Source organism: Scomber scombrus, chromosome 7 (assembly GCF_963691925.1).
Source record: "Scomber scombrus chromosome 7, fScoSco1.1, whole genome shotgun sequence".
NCBI lineage: Eukaryota > Metazoa > Chordata > Actinopteri > Scombriformes > Scombridae > Scomber > Scomber scombrus.
The window spans coordinates 23,008,504-23,030,775 of NC_084976.1; the positions used below are offsets into that span (position 1 = coordinate 23,008,504).

Genomic DNA, 22,272 nt, shown 5'->3' on the forward strand with positions numbered 1-22,272 from the left:
CCTAAACTAATGGCGGTGTGAGAGACTGTCAGATCCTGAATGAGCTGGCTCTCAACCAGCTGCAACAAAGCACCACATGAACGCCCGAGCCATCAGCAGCAGCAGCAGCAGCAGCAGAGGGGAGGGTGGAGTAGGGGAGGAGGAGAGGAGGAGAAAGGAGGGGAGGGGGTGAAGGTCTCTAAGCAACAGCCAGCGGTGGCATGCACATTCAGCTATTGACTTAGCCTTTATCCACAGCCCTTGTGTGGTTGTCACACACCCCCCCCCCCCCCCCCCCCCCCACCCCCACAGCAATCCAGCCGCCGAGCGAGGACCTCTGCCGTGCCTGCTCTTGTCTCTCCATCGCGTCTGATAGTTATTATCGCCGCCGCAAACTCATCGGCCTCAAAGGAAGTGAGCATCTGCTTCAATCGGGGGATGTTTGGAGTCGGAATAGCACAGCGGCGCTCTCTTTCATCGTGGTGTCAATGAAGGTTTTTTTTTTTTAATAGTGAAGCGGTAATGAAAGTGTTACCTTGAGGTGTGTGTGTGTGTTTAGCTCAGAAATATGAGCGCAGGTTTCACACAGGGATGACTGCCCAGAGCAACGAAAACAAGCTGAGTGTAAGGTTCAGGAAATGTAGAGAGAGAGAGAGAGAGAGAGAGAGAGAGAGAGAGAGAGAGAGAGAGAGAGAGAGCGAGAGAGAGCGAGAGAGAGCGAGAGAGAGCGAGAGAGAGCGAGAGAGAGCGAGAGAGAGAGAGAGAGAGAGAGAGAGATGTTTGGAGAGCTGGAGAGTGGTCACAACAAGGTCAATCATCAGCAGCAATCTATTGATCAAGTGATCTAGGGCTGCAAATAATGATTATTTTAATTATCAATTACATGCGTAGTCTACAAAACATGAGAAAACTTAGAAAAATGCTGCAGATGACATCTTCAAATGTCTGACTATCCATCCATCCATCTTCTTTCCGCTTATCCGGGGTCGGGTCGCGGGGGCAGCAGCCTAGGCAGGGAAACCCAGACTTCCCTCTCCCCAGCCACTTCGTCCAGCTCTTCCCAGGGGATCCCGAGGCATTCCCAGGCCAGCCGAGAGACATAGTCTCTCCAGCGTGTCCTGGGTCTTCCCCGGGGTCTCCTACCGGTGGGACGTGCCCTGAACACCTCACCCGGGAGGCGTCCGGGAGGCATCCTAACTAGATGCCCGAGCCACCTCATCTGGCTCTTCTCAACGCGGAGGAGCAGCGGGTCTACTCCGAGCTCCTCCCGGATGACCGAGCTTCTCACCCTATCTCTAAGGGAGAGCCCAGCCACCCTACGGAGGAAGCTCATTTCGGCCGCTTGTACCCGCGATCTCGTTCTTTCGGTCACTACCCAAAGCTCATGACCATAGGTGAGGGTAGGAACGAAGATCGACTGGTAAATCGAGAGCTTCGCCTTTCGGCTCAGCTCTCTCTTCACCACTACGGATCTGTGCAGAGCCCGCATTACTGCAGACGCCGCACCGATCCGCCTGTCGATCTCCCGCTCCATCCTTCCCTCACTCGTGAACAAGATCCCGAGGTACTTGAACTCCTCCACTTGGGGCAGGATCTCATCCCCGACCCGAAGGGTGCACTCCACCCTTTTCCGGCTGAGGACCATGGACTCGGATTTGGAGGTGCTGATTCTCATCCCGGCCGCTTCACACTCGGCGGCGAACCGATCCAGTGAGAGTTGGAGGTCACGGTCTGATGAAGCCAACAGGACCACGTCATCTGCAAAAAGCAGTGACCCAATCCTGAGGTCACCAAACCGGAACCCCTCAACGCCCTGGCTGCGCCTAGAAATCCTGTCCATAAAAATTATGAACAGGATCGGTGACAAAGGGCAGCCCTGGCGGAGTCCAACCCCCACCGGAAACGAGTCCGACTTACTACCAGCTATGCGGACCAAGCTCTGACACCGGTCGTACAGGGAACGGACGGCCTGTATCAGGGGGTCCGATACCCCATACTCCCGGAGAACCCCCCACAGGAACCCCCGAGGGACACGGTCGAATGCCTTTTCCAAGTCCACAAAGCACATGTGGACTGGTTGGGCAAACTCCCATGCACCCTCAAGGATCCTGCAGAGGGTGTAGAGCTGGTCCACAGTTCCACGACCCGGACGAAAACCACATTGCTCCTCCTGGATCCGAGGTTCGACTATCCGACGGACCCTCCTCTCCAGTACCCCCGAATAGACCTTACCAGGGAGGCTGAGGAGTGTGATCCCCCTATAGTTGGAACACACCCTCCGGTCCCCCTTCTTAAAAAGAGGGACCACCACCCCAGTTTGCCAATCCAGAGGCACTGCCCCCGATGTCCACGCGATGTTGCAGAGTCGTGTCAACCATGACAGCCCCACAACATCCAGGGCCTTGAGGAACTCCGGGCGGATCTCATCCACCCCCCGGGGCCTTGACACCGAGGAGCTTCTTGACCACCTCGGCGACCTCAGCCCCAGAGATAGGAGAGCCCACACCCGGGTCCCCAGGCCCTGCTTCCTCACCGGAAGGCGTGTCGGTGGGATTGAGGAGGTCTTCGAAGTATTCCTTCCACCGATCCACGACGTCCCGAGTCGAGGTCAGCAGGGCACCGTCACCCCCATACACAGTATTGACGGTGCACTGCTTCCCCCTCCTGAGACGCCGGATGGTGGTCCAGAACCTCTTCGAAGCCGTCCGGAAGTCGTTCTCCATGGCCTCACCGAACTCCTCCCATGTCCGGGTTTTTGCCTCAGCGACCGCCGCAGCCGCCCCCCGCTTGGCCTGCCGGTACCTGCCTGCTGCCTCCGGAGTCCCACAGGCCAAAAAGGCCCTATATGACTCCTTCTTCAGCGTGACGGCATCCCTCACCGCCGGTGTCCACCAGCGGGTTCGGGTATTGCCGCCACGACAGGCACCGACCACCTTGCGGCCACAGGACCGGTCGGCCGCCTTGACAATGGAGGCGCGGAACATGGCCCACTCGGACTCAATGTCCCTCGCCTCCCCCGGTACATGGTCAAAGTTCTCCCGGAGGTGGGAATTGAAGCTCTCTCTGACAGGAGACTCTGCCAGACGTTCCCAGCAGACCCTCACAATGCGTTTAGGTCTGCCAGGTCTGACCGGCATCCTCCCCCACCATCGGAGCCAACTCACCACCAGGTGGTGATCAGTTGACAGCTCCGCCCCTCTCTTTGCCCGAGTGTCCAAGACATGCGGCCGCAAGTCCGACAACACGACTACAAAGTCAATCATCGAACTGCGGCCTAGGGTGTCCTGGTGCCAAGTGCACATATGGACACCCTTATGCTTGAACATGGTGTTTGTTATGGACAATCTGTGACGAGCACAGAAGTCCAATAACAGAACACCGCTCTGGTTCAGATTGGGGGGGCCGTTCCTCCCAATCACACCCTTCCAGGTCTCACTGTCGCTGCCAATGTGAGCGTTGAAGTCCCCCAGCAGAATGATGGAATCCCCAGAGGGAGCACTTTCCAGCACCCCCTCCAAGGAGTCCAGAAAGGGTGGATACTCTGAACTGCTGTTTGGGCCATAGGCACAAACAACAGTCAGGATCCGTCCCCCCACCTGTAGGCGGAGGGAGGCTACCCTTTCATCCACTGGGGTAAACTCCAACATACAGGCGACGAGAGTCCAACCCCTCTCAAGAAGACTGGTTCCAGAGCCCTTGCTATGCGTCGAGGTGAGGCCGACTATATCTAGTCGGAACTTCTCAACCTCGCGCACCAGCTCAGGCTCCTTCCCCGCCAGAGAGGTGACATTCCACGTCCCTAGAGCTAGCTTCTGCAGCCGAGGATCGGACCGCCAAGGTCCCCGCCTTCGGCTGCTGCCCAGCTCACACTGCACCCGACCCCTTTGGCCCCTCCTACGGATGGTGAGCCCACGGGAAGGGGGTCCCATGTTGCCTCTTCGGGCTGTGCCCGGCCGGGCCCCATGGGTGCAGGCCCGGCCACCAGGCGCTCGCCATTGAGCCCCATCCCCAGGCCTGGCTCCGGGGGGGGCCCCGGTGACCCGCGTCCGGGCAGGGGAAATGAGGTTCCATTTATATTGCTCGTCATAAGGGGTTTTTTGTGAGCTACGCTTTGTCTGGTCCCTCCCCCCGGACCTGTTTGCCTTGGGTGACCCTACCAGGGGCATAAAGCCCCCGACAACGGAGCTCCTGGGGTCATTGGGACACTCAAACCCCTCCACCAAGATAAGGTAGTAGCTCAGGGAGCTAATCATCCAAAATCGCAAAATGTTCAATTTACGTCAATGTAAGAACAAACCTTTTTAAAGGTATCGACTGAAATAAATCGATACCAAGTAGTATCAAAACGTCTCCCATCAAACGATACCTGCAATCCATCCTTTTTGCACCCACAGCTAGAAAATATGACTATTTGTATGGACTCGTTCGCAGCCAATCAATGCAAGCGTTCTTCGATTTACCGCAACATGTGATTGGTCCGCTGCCACAGCAGCTACAACCCGTCTGTGGTGGTGAAGTCGTGGTGAATTTAATTTAGCGCACTTAGAAGTTCAGCAGCCAAGATGCCACCTAAACGCTCTAAAGTGTGGCGACACTACACGCCTGTTATACCGGATAAAAGCAAGCACGCTCAATGTGTCATGAGTATCCAATGAAGAACTCAATTGGTGTCAGTATCACTTTTTCAAACGACACCCAGCCCTACAGATGAAGCTTGTTAGCAGGATCAGTTTCATGGGATTTGTTGGCAAAAACAAAAAATGTAGAATATCCTTTTTAATAAGAGACAGATCTCACTGCTCGACTGCAGAGAGACACAAAACTGCAGAAACAATCAAGACATCTTTGAGTATTAAATCTAAACTAATCAAACAAACCTGTGACTTCACCAGCTGTCCGAAGTTTAAGGACAAACCTTCAAAGTAGGTCATTTACCGGACGGAGCATCGCCAACCTGTTATCTGATGTCATCTAATTTTAGTCGAGGCTCGGTGAAAACATCGAGTTCCTCAGCTGCGATTGAACAGAAGAATGTGGAGACAGCTGAACGAAGCAGCCGTCCACACACTGTGCTCTCCCCTCAGTTTATATTGTTATGACAGGTTTTTCCAGCACTAGTAACTGCTGGCTATCACATGTCAACATCTGTCTCTGTCTGCTTATAAATCCTTGTGTTTTGAGGTCATTTCCTGTGGTTGTCTCAGATATTGCTTCTTGTCCGACCCAAAAAAAAAAAAAGAAGCAACACAGTTTGTTTGGAGTAGAAACAGAAACCTGCATGTTCGGGTTGTTTTTGGTGCTGATTTAGTCACACGCAGCTGTCGTTTTTCACCTGCCAAAACAAACAGGAACTAATAATGCTGGTGCTCCGTAATTTAAAGAAGCCTCTCTAATATGTTTAATCTCTAAGTGCTCTTTAACACCTTTGTCTGGCAGCTGTGTCTGGAAGTTATAAAGTAATGCAAATAAATGGACCGTGTGCCTCCATGGGGGAGTGAGATGTGATGATATAAGATTGTGGATTATTAAAAATGTCTCCATGATCTGCCTTTACAGAGATATTGTTAGTATCGTGCTACAGTAGCAGCCCTGTCTGCTAGCAGGAGGTGCAGGTAACGGCATCGAGATGGAGAGTGCCTTGCACCAAATATCCAATCTTCTGGAGAAAATGACCTCCAGTGACAAGGATCTTGGGGGGAAAATGAGCTCATAGCAGAGCAAATATCTGCACAGTTCACATTAGGAGCCCAAAAACTGTTTGTTTTTAACCATACATGCTGAGTATCGTCATGTCAACAGTTATTTCACAGATTTTAAGCTTAGTAGTGTGTTTGTGAAACCTATGACAGTTTTAATGTCCTGTTGGTGGTGTAAAAGATACATAAATCTACGTTGATTCAATGATCGAGTCAATAGAAATGATGCAAAAACAAAACATCAATCATCATCTTTAAGGCGTGCCTTTATTTTGAAATTCCACTCCATCTCCAAACAAAATGCAAGCGGCACCATGGCAACGGCCAGAAAAAAAGTCAGAGACGATGTCCTGAGCAGCTTTTTTTCAAAACAAAAACCATAACTGTAAAAGAGCGATGAGTATCACTGCTGTGATTTAACATTTCAGCAGCCTGAGTAGAGGGAAGCCTTTCATCAAATGCTTCAGACAGACTGTAAACTCGGCCACACAGAAAGGCCTGAAATGTGCTGGTGCTACACGTCTTTTGGGCAAAGTGAGGCGGGTCGTCTTTTTAACCACAGTTTTGGAAGAGAAGCTAAAATCCTGCTTTAATGAATGTATAAAAATAGAAACTTTAGTGTTCTTTCAGTTTTTCTTTTATAGGATGTGAAAATTTTAAAGCTCAATATATCAAAATGTGGCACTTGATAGTGAACAGGAGATGACTAGTTTTCATTCAAATGTCTGGTTGCTTTTTCTGATTTGACATGAATGGAAGTGATTGTGTTAAATCAGCGTGTGATGATATAGTCTTATATCGATCTCTGGCTCCTGAATCGAATCGCTGTCCATCGAATCTATACAATATCATATCGTGAAGAAACTTGTGATTTACACCTCTGCTTCAAATCATTGTTAAACTAACAGCCGGGCTGCAGGTGAACGCTACCGTTTAGCTTCGGTTAGCTCGCCTGCTGACTCTTGAGATGATATCGCACCATGTTGCAGCGGTGCACATCCTGCTGGTTATGTGAAACGACGCACTGACATTTCTACACAACACAACAAAAGTCAGAAGTCAGTTTGGTTTTCACACTTTAAACAAAGCCAAATAGACTGTCGCTGTAATTTTCTGTGAGTTTTTCATGGGGGGGTTTGTGTTTATCTGTTGTTTGTGAGACCCTAAACTAAGAGACATTTCTATCATTTGTTAAACAGTAAAGCTTTTTGATTCTTGAGTACTGTTCAGTAACTTGCAAAATAGTCTTAAGCCTTACATACTGTTCATAATCTGGCTCATTATTACTCTCTTCACCAATTCACATTCATATACCCATCAGTTTGATTAATCGTATGGAAAAAAGATTATGGATTCACGATCACTTGTTTATTTGCATATATAAAAAATGCATGTATCAGTTGCACAAAAATGTAAAAAAACTATGCATTTTATTTCCATTTTTTGTACACTGAGGGTCACTTTAGAAAAGGTCCTGCAGCTCTCAAATGTAAAACGTGGGTTCAATTTGACCCTGAACAGTATGTAAGGGTTAAAATGATAAAACCGTGATATGATATTTTTCCCAGTTCTCCAACCTTTCTGCAGCCCCGCTCCTTTGAACTAATAACGAGTGTGGCCCCTTTTACATACTTATACTTTTGTTATTTTCCACAAAAAAAGAAGAAATTTTCTTTTGTGCCCGAAACAACAGAAGTTGAGCTCGTCGTCTCATCGACAGCGTATTCCCCAGAGAAGAAGTCATCATAATGAGCTAATTAAAGGAGGCTTTAGAGAGGGGCAGTGTGAAAGAGTGGCAAAGTAGATTAGTGGAAATTTGCATGTGTTGACACTGAAGGAGGAAGGAAATGTCTTAACGTCTGATTTCTATTTAAGGACGATGATCTATTATCAAGGGCATGCTTAGAGCCAGTTTCTTTAACAGCATGCTTGTTTGAGGTTATTACACAGTCACTTTCAGGAAATCTCTGTCTCCGATTATTGGTTTATGTCTAAATAAAAGTGATATCGCAGCCTTGAGGGAAAGCAAATACTGTGTGTGTGTGTGTGTGTGTGTGTGTGTGTGTGTGTGTGTGTGTGTGTGTGTGTGTGTGTGTGTGTGTGTGTGTGTGTGTGTGTGTGTGTGTGTGTGTGTGTGTGTGTGTGTGTGTGTGTGTGTGTGTGTGTGTGTGTGTGCAGCTCAAACACACATTTGTAAAGCACATCTGCCAGCAGCTAAGAGTTGGCGTTGAACACCATCCCTGGTAATTACATGAAATCAGAGGGATTGTTCATTGTCCCAGGCTTTGTGATCTGGACCTTGTACCGGTCCTTTCCTGGCGCTGAGCCAGCTCAGGGTCTTACCACAAACAACAGTGGGGGAGGGAGCCCTTAATATGGAAATGACATTAATTACTGGCCTATACAACAGATGTGACCTTCAGCCTCCACTCAGCATAAATACTCATCTCATGATAGGAAAAACAAAAAAAAACTGGCTCCAGTATCAAATCATTTCTGGACTGGCCGGCCTATAAATACATTTTTTTTATGGGTCAATGACATTTTTTTGTGTCCATGTGGTTTAGTACAATTAAAATGTGAAAATAAACGTATGAATACCTTGCATACATCCTTTTTTGTGGATCCAACATAACATTTCTGCTTTTAATCCATTTTGAGAGAATATATTAGAGGATTATGGCAAAAATGTCTAAGTGGTGTCACCAAATAATTAAAAATGCTTAGCATGCTAAATTCTCAATAAAACAACATATCAACTAGTTTGGCATGATCTTACATTAAAAACTTTTTTATATTAAATAAAGGTAATGGAATACAATTGTTATAAATATTACATTTAATCTGGGGAATCATGTCAATCACAAGTACACTTAAATACTCTGTAGGTGGATAAAATGTATAATATTTATCATTCTTTTGTGGTTACACCATTTGATGTTTTCAGGAGCATTCAGTCTTACTTTTGGTTAAAAAAATATATAACATAAAACCAACAAAAATACAAAATGTACATTTTAACAAACCTGATGCTGCTTTTAAGACATTTTTTAAATATATTTTTGAATTGCTCATCTTACCAACCCGTATATGTCACTGACCCATATACAGCAGCACTTTTATTATCATGTAAAAATCATTTCTTTTAATCAGAGCTTAATATCTACACTTTGAAAGATGATCCTAAAAAAATCTGTAAACCCCCTCATGGCTGCATCAACCCCCAAATCTCCATCATTAACTTGTCAGAAACTTGCATTTACCGCCCCAGCTGCTTTCTCCCCCACTGCCCAAAATCTCTGTCAGCCCTCCGGCAGTCCGCCTCGTCCTGATTAACATATTAACACATCTTTTGTTTCAATTTTTCCCAACAGCGCCGGCCCCAAAGGAGACAACATCTACGAGTGGAGGTCGACCATCCTGGGACCGCCGGGCTCCGTGTACGAGGGAGGCGTCTTCTTCCTGGACATCGCCTTCACGCCAGACTACCCCTTCAAACCCCCTAAGGTCAGTCAGCAGCCTGGAGACGTGTGTGGAAACATTTGGATGTTTTGAGGTCGCTGGATGAGTTGTAGACTTCCCACACAGAGGCTCTGGAAAAGTGTGGAGAATATTTATCCGGGTGATTTCTGGAAAAGTTAAACAATCAGAAACAGAGATTGACCAGCAGTATTTTTCATCGTAGACACACAATAACTATTTTAACTAATTTTCTATTTTTTTTGTGCAGAATAATTTGCAGTTACATAAAGACTGTCTTTAATTTGGAGCTGAACAAAATACAGCGATGAAAACTTAATTATGTGGCTTCTTTATGAGCGTCCTTGTACTTTATGTTCATAAAATAAGCAAAATGCTCCACTAAATTGCTCATCATTCAACTTACACCTGCAATAACTGATTATTTTGGTCTTTTAGGGGTCTTTTAGGGGCAGTGTTTGTTAAACGAAGACCTCTAAATTGACACAAATTACACCACGGACCCCCACCTGATAGGATTTTTTGCTTTTATGTTTTATTACAGAAAGTGTATGAAAACCCATATCAAAAATAGTCATACATTCTGTCATTATCTAAATTATGGATGGATTTATGGTGAAATAATTCCCTTTTTTTTTTTTATCTGGGGACCCCTTGGAACACCCTGAAGGACCCCTTAGGGTCCCTGGACCCCGCTTTGGGAACTCACTGGTCTAAGTGGTGGAGTTATTACCATATGGTAAAAGAACAATGAATTGTTGACGGCCTCTTGGCACAGATTTGATGGGGATGACAGGCTGGTTACCTCACGGACTGATGATGACCTACTTCAGCCTGTTTGGTTTGGGGGGAGGAGCGGCCAGAGCAGACAGATTTGAGCTAAGTTCAGTGTAATTACCACAGAAATATTGTTTATGTCATTATTATTCTTACATTCTTACACTTTTTTGTGTTTCCTCGTGGCCGTACTGCTCTGCTCGTCTCACTGGTGTTACTGCAGCTTTTTGACACTTGTTTACAGCTCAGGTTTTGCACTCTTTGTTTTGTTTCATTGTGATTTTCAGCCTCAAATTAGTCAAATCCTGACCCTTGTTCGGCGCTCGTGCCTCTGAAGGACTACTCTTGTTTTTATGTGGTGTCGTCCGCGGAGCACTTTAAGGATGTCGAGTGGATGTCATTACCAAACTCGCAGACTGTCAGGGCCAATCTCTCCTTTTTAGTTTGCAGTGCACCCGATTACCCTTTCACTTGGCCTTCATTTTCTCTCTCTTCTCTCTCTCTCTCTCTCTCTCTCTCTCTCTCTCTCTCTCTCTCTGTTATGCACACCCCTTGCCCCTGCCCGTGCTTGTTCGCTCTCCTCTCTGTCTCTCCTCTCTTCTCTCTCCTCCTCCTCCTCCTCTCTCTCTCACTCCTTCTTGTTCTTTGTGCTGTGTAACTACCAGCTCTGTGTTTGACAGCAGACTCAAACAAATCCACAGGCTTCGGCACAGCTTTCTGTGGCCAGAGGGGCTCGAGTGTTTCCGCCCCCTTCAATACCTCCTACCCTTCCGACACACTGTGATCTGCAGCCAAACCACCACCCCACCCCCCCCAACCACCACCACCACCACACCTCCTCCTTTCCTCTCTCTCACACACACACACACACACACACACACACACACACACACACACATTCACCTCCTCTTCTGCCCATAGCTCCCACCATACACTCCCTCTCACTATAGAAATGCTCCAGTGAAGAAGCTCAGTAGCTGTGAATGCGCCCTGGGAATTTCGGATCTAGAAAAACCCTTTCTCGCTTTTTTTAAATTAAAAAAGAAAAAAAACCTCAAGAAACAAGAGCTGTCGTTGCCAGGTGGATGCCTTTTTTTGCAGCCAGGAGAAGAGAGGAGAGGAAAGAAGAGGGAGAGGAGCACCATGTCTGCAGAGGGATGGATGAGCTTGGAGGAGTTGCGGTTATTTATATCGTCCTGCTCTGTGCAATCTTTTTTTTTTGGGAATGCCAAGGCTCATTAGAGGTTTCCTCCTGAGGGTCGAGGTCAGGAGGGCCAGATGTTTGGGTGATTGGAGCAGCAGCAGGGCAAGGCGGCGGTGTCGAGTGTCAGAACCAGAACAGATGTCGAGGCCGAGATGACAGCTGACGTAAAACAGACCGGCAGGATGTTTGTTTGTTTGTAGCTTGTTGAGGGTTGTTTTGAGGAGGAGAGCACACACTCAAGTAATGTAAGAGACTGGCGCTGTTTACTGCGACAAAGAAAAGGAATTAATTTACACTTTTTAATGGTGCTGCTAAGTGAAGCCACTCTTGGTGGCTTTGTGGTGCTTTGATTTTACACCATGCTGCCCTCTGTTGGTCAATCTGATCCAGTTAAATGTTTAGACAAGACGTGTTTCACTCTCAACCTTCAGGTCAAATTTGACCCATGTTGACATTTAAAAGCAATTTAGGAAACACATAAATTACATTATTTAAACCTGAAATGTTATGAATTCTCCTACAGTGGCCTAAAATATCCGAAAATGGAAATATTTTAAAAAGGATTTGTGATAAAGAGTGTTAAAGGTTATGGTGAAGCTTACCATCCTACACTTTCAGTAATTTAACTACTACTACTACTTTATGGCCTTCTATGTTCTCATCTTATATAACAAAGGATCGTAATATAGTGTGATGGTGAATGTATTTTCACTATAATATTGTCAAATCTAAAGAAAACATGAACACAATATAGATTTGATGTTCAGATTTTGATATAGGCAATGATTATAAAGGAATACTTAAGGTGGGTCAGAATATGAAGGGTATGTAAAGCTGTTTTCAATCCATCAAAAGATCAAAAAGACTGTATTTTTGTCTTTTTAACCTATTTTTTAACCTATTTTTAGTCCAGCTTTTATTAAACATCATTTTGTATTTTACTTTTCTTTTGTCTTTTTAATCTATTTTAACCTTTGTTTTGTTTTTTACTCTAACTTTTAATAAACCCTTTCTCTTATTCTATCTTATTTTACTCATTTATTTAATTATTTTATGTATTTACTTATTTATTTGGTCTATTTTTGTCTTTTAATTTAATCTTTGTTCACTTGCTCTGTGTTCTTATCAGCTTGTCAATCAACTCATTGTAAAGCATTTTGAATTACTACACAGGCCTGTATGAACGGTGCTATATAAATACAGTTTGATTGATTGATTGATCAAAAAACCAAGAAACCAAAAACCCAAATAACACACATTTCACTGACTGACATAAAAAACAAACATCTCTGTAGTTGTGACTACACACACATCCAACAACAGTAACAAATAGTGTTAAATGACTCTCAGTGGAAGAATGAAGCAGACCTTATTATACCGCTACTGAAGCTGATACATCAGTGTTAATGTGACTCCATGTCTCACCTAAGATCACTTACCGGTCATAACGAGCTTCTCACCTCGGCGGTCCAAAACAGCACATTATAATGAAAGATCCTACTGCTGCCGTCTCCTCCCTGAGTCACAATTATCCTCACTGTGCTGTTGATCTCATCTAACGCTAACTCTTCACCTGAGGTTTTTAACACATCACTGATGCTCCTCTTCTTAACTAGCGTTTTCCCTGCTGGTCTGCGGTTTAAACAGTCACAGATGAATATGATGTTGAAGCGGCTCTGACTGAGTTTAATACTTAATTGGTTGACAGTTGTGGATTTAATTAATTAAAGCCTGTTTTATTATTGTGTTTATTGTAAGCTGCTCTGAAAAAATGGGCATCAGCAAATTGTGTTTTTATTCTTATTATGAGTGAAACAGGAGGACATGATGGTTAAATGCTACTGCTGGTTTCTCTGATAAAGTGAGAAGACTGTTTTACTGCTGTTTCTTTAATGAGACTGCTGTTAATCTCTGCACTGCGTATAAACTAGAGCTGAAGTGATAAGTCGATTGATCAAAAATGTATATGCAACAGTTTCAATTATCACCTATTTTCTTGAGTCTTATTTATTTAGCAAAAATTCCCAAAATGAATTGACTCCAGCTTTTCAAATTTTCAACATTTCTTAGTCTTCAATGAGTGAAAATCTTATCATTACGTTAAACAATGAATCTGTTAATTGATAGAATAATCTGCCTATTAATTGATAATGAAAATAATTGTTAGTTGCTGCCCTTTTTTTGATTATTATTGTGTATAATTTTATGGCTGATCATGGTGGAAAACATCAGTCACCAGCTTTGATAACCAAAACTTTTACTCTCAGCTGCTTGAGTGGAGACATCAGGCGTCAGATTAGAAATGAATTACCTTTAATTATGCTATATTTCTTGATTATATCTTATGTGCTTGTTTTAATGTGTAAGCGTTAGTTCTGCTTGCATAACAGGAAAATACTGTATTACTTCTGTTAAAATGCAGTAAATCAGTATTTCAACACAGCGGCTTTAATTCATTAACAGAAACCTTGAGGAATAAAGACAGACAGGATGAAGTGAAAGGAGTTTTTATTTAGCTCTGATGTCAATTTGTGTTTCTGTCTGTTTGCTGGAAAACGCTGCAACTAATGATTATTATCTGTTCATCTGTTCATTATTTTCTGGATACATTTGTGAGTTTTTGGTCTATAAAATGTCAGAAAATGGTGAAAAATGACCTCAGAAAAACCTCAGATGTCTTGTTTTGTCTCGTCCAACATTTCACAAACCAACAATATTCAGTTTTCTATCAAAAGAAAGATCTAAAGAGACCAGAAATGTTCATATTTGAGATGCTGGAGCCAGAAAATTTGGTCATAAAGGACTAATAGATTATCAAAATACTTGATTTTAATTTATTAGTTTGTGAATTGATTAAATGACTAGTTATCTGCTGGATAATCTACATTAAACAATAAGAAGCTGTTTGTGGTAATACAATGAATATGTTCTTTTCAGGGTTAACAGTGTAATTCATTGTTTAATTGTGATCGACTGAAACAATAAATGCACCAGAATAACTTTGTTCCTGAAAGTCCACTCAGGACACAATCACAGTCTCTCGTTTAAGGTCAACCCAGAGAATATCTGGTGCGTTTACTGCCGGCAGCGTCATGGTCATTTTCACTAAACTGTGACATCAATGGTCGTGTTTCCTTTATAAAGATCAAAGTGTCCAACAGCAGCTCGGCCACTAAGAAAAGTCCCTTTAACATCAGGTATAAAGGAACAGTTCAACATTTTGGGAAAGACACTTATTTGGTTTTCTTATTGAGAGATAGATGAGAAAATTGATTCCACTCTCTCTTTATGGACTGATATTGATCTTCTCTTCAAACGCTGGACAATATTTAAAGGCATAAATGTTAAATTATAACTAATTATGATACACTATTCTCTCTCATATGTTTCTATTTGGTAAGTGTAAAGGATTACTTCCAAGGTGCATGGTGAAGGAAAAAGACGTTGAAGAAAGTCAAAACTCCAGCAACACTTGGAGAACTATTGGAAAACATTTTTTTTTACATTTTTACATTTAAATTTTATTTTAACTAGTAAGAAAAATGATCAAATACATCTTAAATGCTGCTGGTATAGCTTAAAAAATAAAGAATATATTGGTGTATATCGGACAACATATACGCTGAAACTGATACCTATGATAGGCTGATAATATCAGCTGACCACCAACAGTGTCTCTGTTATAAACTCCCTTTTATAAATCTGAGTGTCTTAAGCAAAAATAAACGTTTAAAACTTTCCAAGTTGAATTTCTGCCTGATTGAACTGCAGTCTACTCATCAATGAACTTCTCTTAATATATCAATGATTTATTTCTACATTAATGAGCCTTTCTCAGTAGAAATGAAGGACTACTTGACTGTGTTCTCACTTGTTACAAAAGACAATTGTGTGTATAAATGAATATTTCACTTTAATTTCACCCTGACTGTCTCTCTCTGTGTGTGTGTGACTCTGTGTGTGTGTGCAGGTAACATTTCGTACGAGGATCTATCACTGCAACATCAACAGTCAGGGCGTGATCTGTCTGGACATCCTGAAGGACAACTGGAGTCCCGCCCTCACCATCTCCAAGGTGTTGCTGTCCATCTGCTCCCTGCTCACAGACTGTAACCCAGGTGAGACATCAGCATCTACAGCGTTTAACAAATGTATTTAAATATTTGTTAAGCGGCTGCTCTGAACTTAACTGAGAGTATTTGCTCTCTCTCTCTCTTTCTTTCTCTCTGTGCTTTTTAAATGTTATGTTTGCTTTTCACTCAAGGCCACATTTCAACTTGACACGCAGTCACAATTATGTTTCCAGCCTATTAACCGAGTATAAAGTAAGCCAGGAGCAATTCAAACCCTCATTGTTTCCCCCCAAGGCTGTCCGACACTGACAGGTCTTTGGCACGGTCGGCGGCCTCAAGCTGTAAATAATAAAACCACAGTTTCACAGCGGAGAAGAGTGAGTAAAGTGAGCTGCTTTACAGAGGAGATCCACGAGTGTTTAATGGAGAAGTAATACCATCACTTAAAGTTACTAAAATACATAATGCTGATTTATTTTTTTTGGCTTAAGAACTAAATGTCATTCTCGTAAAGCGTCGTCTTCAATCATTAAGCAGCTGAAAATGTGAGTAAGTGGGAGAGGAAAGAGTGCAGGCTGGAAAATGAGCATTTTAAAAGCAAAGAAAAGTCAGGAGAAGATATTGATCAAGCTTTTGAGGACACTAGACGGCCATTTGTGTGCTGTCTCATTGTTCAATATGATTATAATGTATAAAAGTGGAGAATTAAGCTGAGATGATGATGATTTCACAACTCCTCTCCCTCAATGTTTCATTTAGTTTGCTGCTCCTGGAGGGAAAGTCTTTGCTTTTAATGCTATTAACTGGTCGTTGATACAGCTGATTATGAGACGGTGTCATCAAGTCGACTGTAAGTGGATGTAAGAATAATAATAATAATAAAAGAAGAACGTTATATTTGGTCCCCAAGCTGATGCATCAGCAAACATGTGTTCAGTAAATGGCTGAATGACCTGGAAAGAAATTAGATTAAATCCCATGTTATTAATTATTAGTTAATGTCAATGATGGAGGGTTTTTTTTTTTTAAACTGTGGAGAGTATTTCAATTTAATTCAATTTAAACAGCTCATAGGTGGTTCCTATCACAATAAAATACAAAAGAATACAAAAAGACTAACTACAATAACCACTGAATATTTCAATCAATAGTCAGCAGCAAATAAAGATTTCGGACACTAATCATCATCACTTTGTAATCTTTACTACTGTACAATACCAGGTATTTCATGTATACTACTAATAATTTCACTACATATATATATTCTTCACTTTAAATCTGTGCAATAACAATACCAGCTCAGGTATGTTGTCACCCAACACCGATTATTACTCTTGTACATAATGTCACGATTTTAAAAAAATCATATTTATTACTACTCTTGTTTGTTATTGCTTTTGTACTTATTATTTATTGTTCTTATTCATTTTTTTAATAATGCAAATTTCCCTTCACTGCATGCATTTCACTGCATGGTGGAATATTTGAGGGCTGTAATGTTATATAATGGACATATTGACACACTCAGCATTCATACACTCAAATAATATGGCAAAGGGTGAATGTAATGCACTATGTATAAATAGGGAGTGATTTCAGACACAGCTAGAGTGATTATTCTCACTGATTTACTCTCTCTCTCTTTCTTTCTGTCCTCCTTTCAGCCGACCCTCTGGTGGGAAGCATCGCCACACAGTACCTGACCAACAGAACAGAGCATGACAGAATAGCCAAACAATGGACGAAGAGATACGCCACATAGACTCCCCCACCGCAAACCATCCCCTTCTTGACCTCCTCTCATCCCCTCCGCCCCTCCACCCTCCACTGCACCTCTCTCTACCTCTCTCTCACCCTTACAGCCGAAACACACCAGGCACGGACGCGCCGCCACACGTCTGCATTATACATTATAATCATCTGAAGCTGCTACACTGACCAAGGGAGCTCTTCTCTGTTTTTCTACATAACTAGTCTATTTTTCTTTTCTTTTTCTTCTTTCTCTCTACACACTGCTCCACAGCCCTCCGACAGGTAAAAACTACATGAAACTGTGTAAAAAAAAAAAAAAAAGAGTACAATCTGTATAAAAGTGATTTAAATAAAAAATACCTCATTGTACCAGAGGCAACGCGACGCAGCAGTGCAACCATGTGGATTTTTCTGTCATCACACATTACAATAAATCAATCAAATCAGTGTCTATCTATGTATGATCTCGTACTTAAAACGATCTAGTTAATTAATTCAGTTCCAGTTTAACATTTCCAACGCTTCCGAACGCTGCGTTATCGCTCGGCTGATGCACAACCACGCGCCACAAAGACGGCAGCGTCTGTGTAGCAGCTGAACAGCGTCGCGTCCGTGCCTCGAGTATTTTCAGCCGTTTGTCTGTCAAAGCACACTCACTAAGTGCAACGGTATTCCTGCTCCCCCTCCTCCTCTTCCTGTTACCCCTCCTTCTTCTCCTCCTCCACCTTCTCTTCCTCTTATTCCTCCTCCCCCAACATTTTATCTACCTTTACTGTGTAATAAAAAAACCCTTTAAAAAAACACACAAAAAATCAAACAAAACATAAAAAAAAAAAAAAAAGTCCTTTTGTTCCTTGTTGACTTGAAAGCTTCTTTTTTATACAAAGAGTAGATTGGGATTTTTATTTTCCAATGTCTGAATGTTGGAAGTATTGTATTGGAAAAAAAACAAAACAAAAAACACAGAATATTATAACTATCATACGCATTGTCCTCCAGCTATACAGTATGTATTCTCATTTTCTTAGTGGCACCTGGAACAAACATGCAGAATATATGCTTTTAGTTTTTTTCCCTTTTTTTTAAATTTTATTTTATTATTATTGTTATTTTATTTTTATTTTTTTTTGTATTTGTCATCTGTATATTATCTGCATGGAACAGGAAGCATCAATGGATCCGTCATGCTTTTTAACTTTCTCTGATTTTGTTTGTACTGTATGTATTTTTTCAAAGGCTTTTGAGGCAGACCACAAAAGTATAGGTCTGCCTGTGAAAGAGGCAGGACTTGTATATTTACTGGCTACCCGCCACCTCTGCAATTGCAGAGTGGTTTGTTGTGCACTTGTATTACTGAAGCACCCAATAAAACACACTGTGGTTGGCTTGTGAGAAAAAAAAACAACAAAAAAAACATGTGTGGCTCTTTCTTGCGCTTTATGTTCGACCCCAACTTCTACATGGGTCAATGATGTTGTTTTTGTGTCCATGTGGTTTAGTCAAATTCAAAAGGGGGTAAAATATGAAAATAAACGTATGAATTACTTGCATACATTCTTTTTTTTGTGGACCCAGCATGAAATTTCTGCTTTTAATCCATTTTGAGAGAATATATTAGAGGATTATGGTAAAAATGTCAGGTGGAAAAAAAGTGGTGTAACCATAAAAACCTTTGTACCAAATAAAACCCCTAAAATTCTCAATAAAACACATCATATCAACTAGTTTGGCATGATCTTACATTGTAACTTTTTATATTAAATAAAGGTAATGGTTTACAATTGTTTTAAATATTACATTTAATCTTGGGAATCATGTAAATAAGGAACCATTTCAAGTAATTATTTGTATAAGTCTACTTAAATACACTGTAGGTGGATCAAATATTTAATATTTATTCTTTTGTGGTTACACCATTTGATATTTCAGGAGCATTCAGTTTTACTTGTGGTTAAAAAAAATGGTGCAAATGTCATTTCAAATGACATAAAACCAACAAAAATACAAAATGTAGATTTTAACAAACCTGAAAGACAATTTTGTAAACTATACTAAACTTAACTATAATCTTCTATTAACTTCATCAAACTCTCAATCAAACATAAACACACCTCATTGTAAAACTTGACAGTCATAATTATCAGTTTGAATAAACTGCGTCAGGGTGTGTTATATTATGACTCTTGGCATATCTTTTGGGACTTTTATTATCTGTGTGAAAGGAGTGGTGATGTTTTCATGTTGGTTTTTCTACATAGTGAGATATCAAGGAACCGATGAGTGGATTTCTGTGGGGCATAAACAAGCTTAGGAGCCAAGGAAAACGTGATTTTTATTTGTTTTGGCAATAATTCACATGTCAGTTGTCATATTTTATGTGTGTTAGGCTTTATCGAGATCAAGTAATCATGTGTAAACTGAAGGAGTTATACTTGCAAGTCAGGAAATTAACTACTTAAAATACATAGATGGAAAGGTTAGTCGAGTTCACTACATTGATCCAGACTGAAATTTTAAGTTTTAACAATTCAGAACAACCCCTGGATTGAATTTCCTTAAATTTGCCTTAAGCTTCTTGACTTTTTCTTTCGTGCCACAACAAGAAGTTTGTGGTTTTGAGTGAAATTTCTTGACAAATATTGAATGGATTGACACACAGTTTGGGTCAGACATTCATGTTCTCCTCAGGATGAATTATACTAACTTTGCTCATCCTCTGACTTTTCATCTAACGTCACCATCAGTCCAACATTAATTTATTACCAAATACCTGAAAAACAAATTAAACTTAAAGCATCTCAGTGTTGTTAGATAAGTAACATGAGAGAGTTTCAACGCTTAGAGTAAGTAATTATAAATAAACCTCCACAAAACATACAGTATAAATATGTATAATAATAAACACATGCATATCTAGACTTTTCATACATTAAACAAAACAGAATTGTGACTTTTCCAGCAATTTCAGACCACATTTCATCATTTTCTGTCTGAATAAATAATATCAAACCATGACAAGCTGCCAGTGTCTTTGAGATAACATATAAGGGTGTTTAACTCAGAGCAAGCAGTTATTTAAGATGCTGTCAGACCTGTTTGCAAAGAATGATGATTTAGGAGTAGGGCACTTGGGTAATAAATACCCACTTACTTAATACACACTTTCCAAGACACTTGAGTCTCCTTAACATCCTTAAACCATGATATAATGTGTCCCAATACATCCACTGGAGCGTAACTCACTGTGCAGACGCCAACAATTTCATTTGATATGAAATCCTAAATTGGTAATTGGTAACATTTACAGTTACCAGCGTGCTCAGGAATAAACTTATTCACTTATGAGTAAACTGATCTGAGCTTGGTTTCCTTTGATCAATGAGAGCTTTGTGATGATTGGCAAATTTGGAGACGATCGTTTACCGGCAGAGGGATTGCTCAGTAGTGTAGTCACACAGTCAGGTCTCAAGCTTTTACTTTAATGCTTATTTAAAGTATTTCTTTATTTCACATGTCACTACATCTGCTTGAAAAGGACATTTTACTGTAAATAAGGGTGGAGGATTGGATCTGCTCTGATGGAATATTTTTTGCTCTCCTATGAGACTCATCATTAGTGAATACAAGTTTATGATACTGATTCATAGAGGTTGGCTTGAATTTAGGCCAATTCAATTTATTAAATTCAAATCACAACAAAAGTTATCCTCAAGGCACTTTTCACACAGAGCAGGTCTGGACCGTACTCTAATTTAATTTAAAGAGACACAACATTCCCCCATGAGCAAGTACTTAGTGAGAGTAGAAAGGAAAAACTCCCCCTTTAAAAAACAGGCTCTAAGTGCACGGCCATCTGCCTCAACCGGTTGGGTTAAAAGAGAAAGAAGGCAGGAGAGAGAAAGAGAGAGACACACAGTAAAAAATAACAATGATAATGGATAAGGGAAGTATGACTAATGATAGTAATAATAGTAGCAGAATTCATGGATGTCAAGTCTTCATCTATAGAAACCTATGAGATGGAAGAGCACACAAAAAATCAGTGTTGTAGTGAGAACTCTTTAAAAAACTCTTGCTGCAATTAAGGATGTTTAAAATATCACAAGTGGAGGGAGAAGAGTGAGTGATCAAGACAGGATGAATGTGTCTAATAAAAAAAACTTGCTTATACTGAAAACATTTTGGAAATATGCCATTTTGGCATCATAAATAAGTCGTTATAAAAGAAAGTTTTTAAGCCTTTTTTATCTGGATAAGAGCTGATTTGGTCAGTTTTTTTTTTTTTTCACACGTGTAGTATTTCAGTTGGGATGCTGGTGTACATTACACCACAAAACAGTCTACTTTAGATTTGAATGAATGTCCTGATTGGCCGTCACTATGCATAAATAATGAAGTACCCATTAATGTGTGAGCGAGAGCCAGAAGGCTGTGTGCCAAAGTCTCTTTACTCGCGTTAACAGCTGCTGAAACAACAGTACTGAATATATTTTTGCCAGAGATTAGGAGGAAAGGATTATGTTGATGTATTGCAGTATTAAAACTTGTCTTTCATTGGATCTTAAAATCATATAAAGTTGTTCTTCCATGACACTTTAAGCCGTGACTTTGTGCAAGATATTTTTTTTAAAGATAAATCTAGTCATTCAATTCCACTCATCATCAGGTTTGGCTCCTTTGAATTGAGGCATTTCAGTGTTAAGGGATGCAACTAACGATTAAATGAAAGATTATTTTAATTGTTGATATTTCCTCGATTAATCATTATAGTCTATGAAACGTCAAAAAACACAACTTTACTTGAGTGAAGGAGTTGAATCAGTACTTCTACTTCGTCTTTTTTTGTACTTTTGCCAAAACCTCAAGAATATTCAAATCATGAACAAATGTGACAAAGAAAAACTGAAAATTCTCACATTTTAGAGGCTGAACCAGCAGATATTTGCCATATTTACAAAACATGTCTGAAACAATTAATCAATTATGAATATAGTGGCTGATTATCGCTTTGCTGATTAACTTATCTATTAACTGACCAATAGCTTCATCTCTATACTTGGGTTTGAATTTTTACTTAGTGCTACAATCAAGTGTTTAAAACAGAGAGAACATGAAGTTGTTTGTCACTTTAATTTTAAAGTAAATAAATGGGGAAGATATAAAGCGAGAGTTAACAAGGATTGTTAAATATTGACACAGCAGTGTTCACAATTTAACAAAATTACCCTATTAACCTTTTACAGTCTTATTCACCATTGGGGTTAAAGTCCATAATGCACTTCATGGCTCATTTAACTGCTGTAATTTATTA

The 22,272-nt window shown here is 41.2% G+C and overlaps 1 protein-coding gene across 1 annotated transcript; it reads left to right on the forward strand.

Annotated features, from left to right (window-relative positions):
* Positions 1 to 9,038: 9,038 nt before the first annotated feature.
* On the forward strand, positions 9,039 to 18,500 carry LOC133983927 (ubiquitin-conjugating enzyme E2 E1; the record flags this gene model as incomplete). The annotated part of the gene is made up of 3 exons (XM_062423140.1): positions 9,039 to 9,182; positions 15,107 to 15,254; positions 16,874 to 18,500. Coding segments are annotated over 3 exons (390 nt in total), but the record flags the coding sequence as incomplete, so codon positions are not given.
* Positions 18,501 to 22,272: the final 3,772 nt, after the last annotated feature.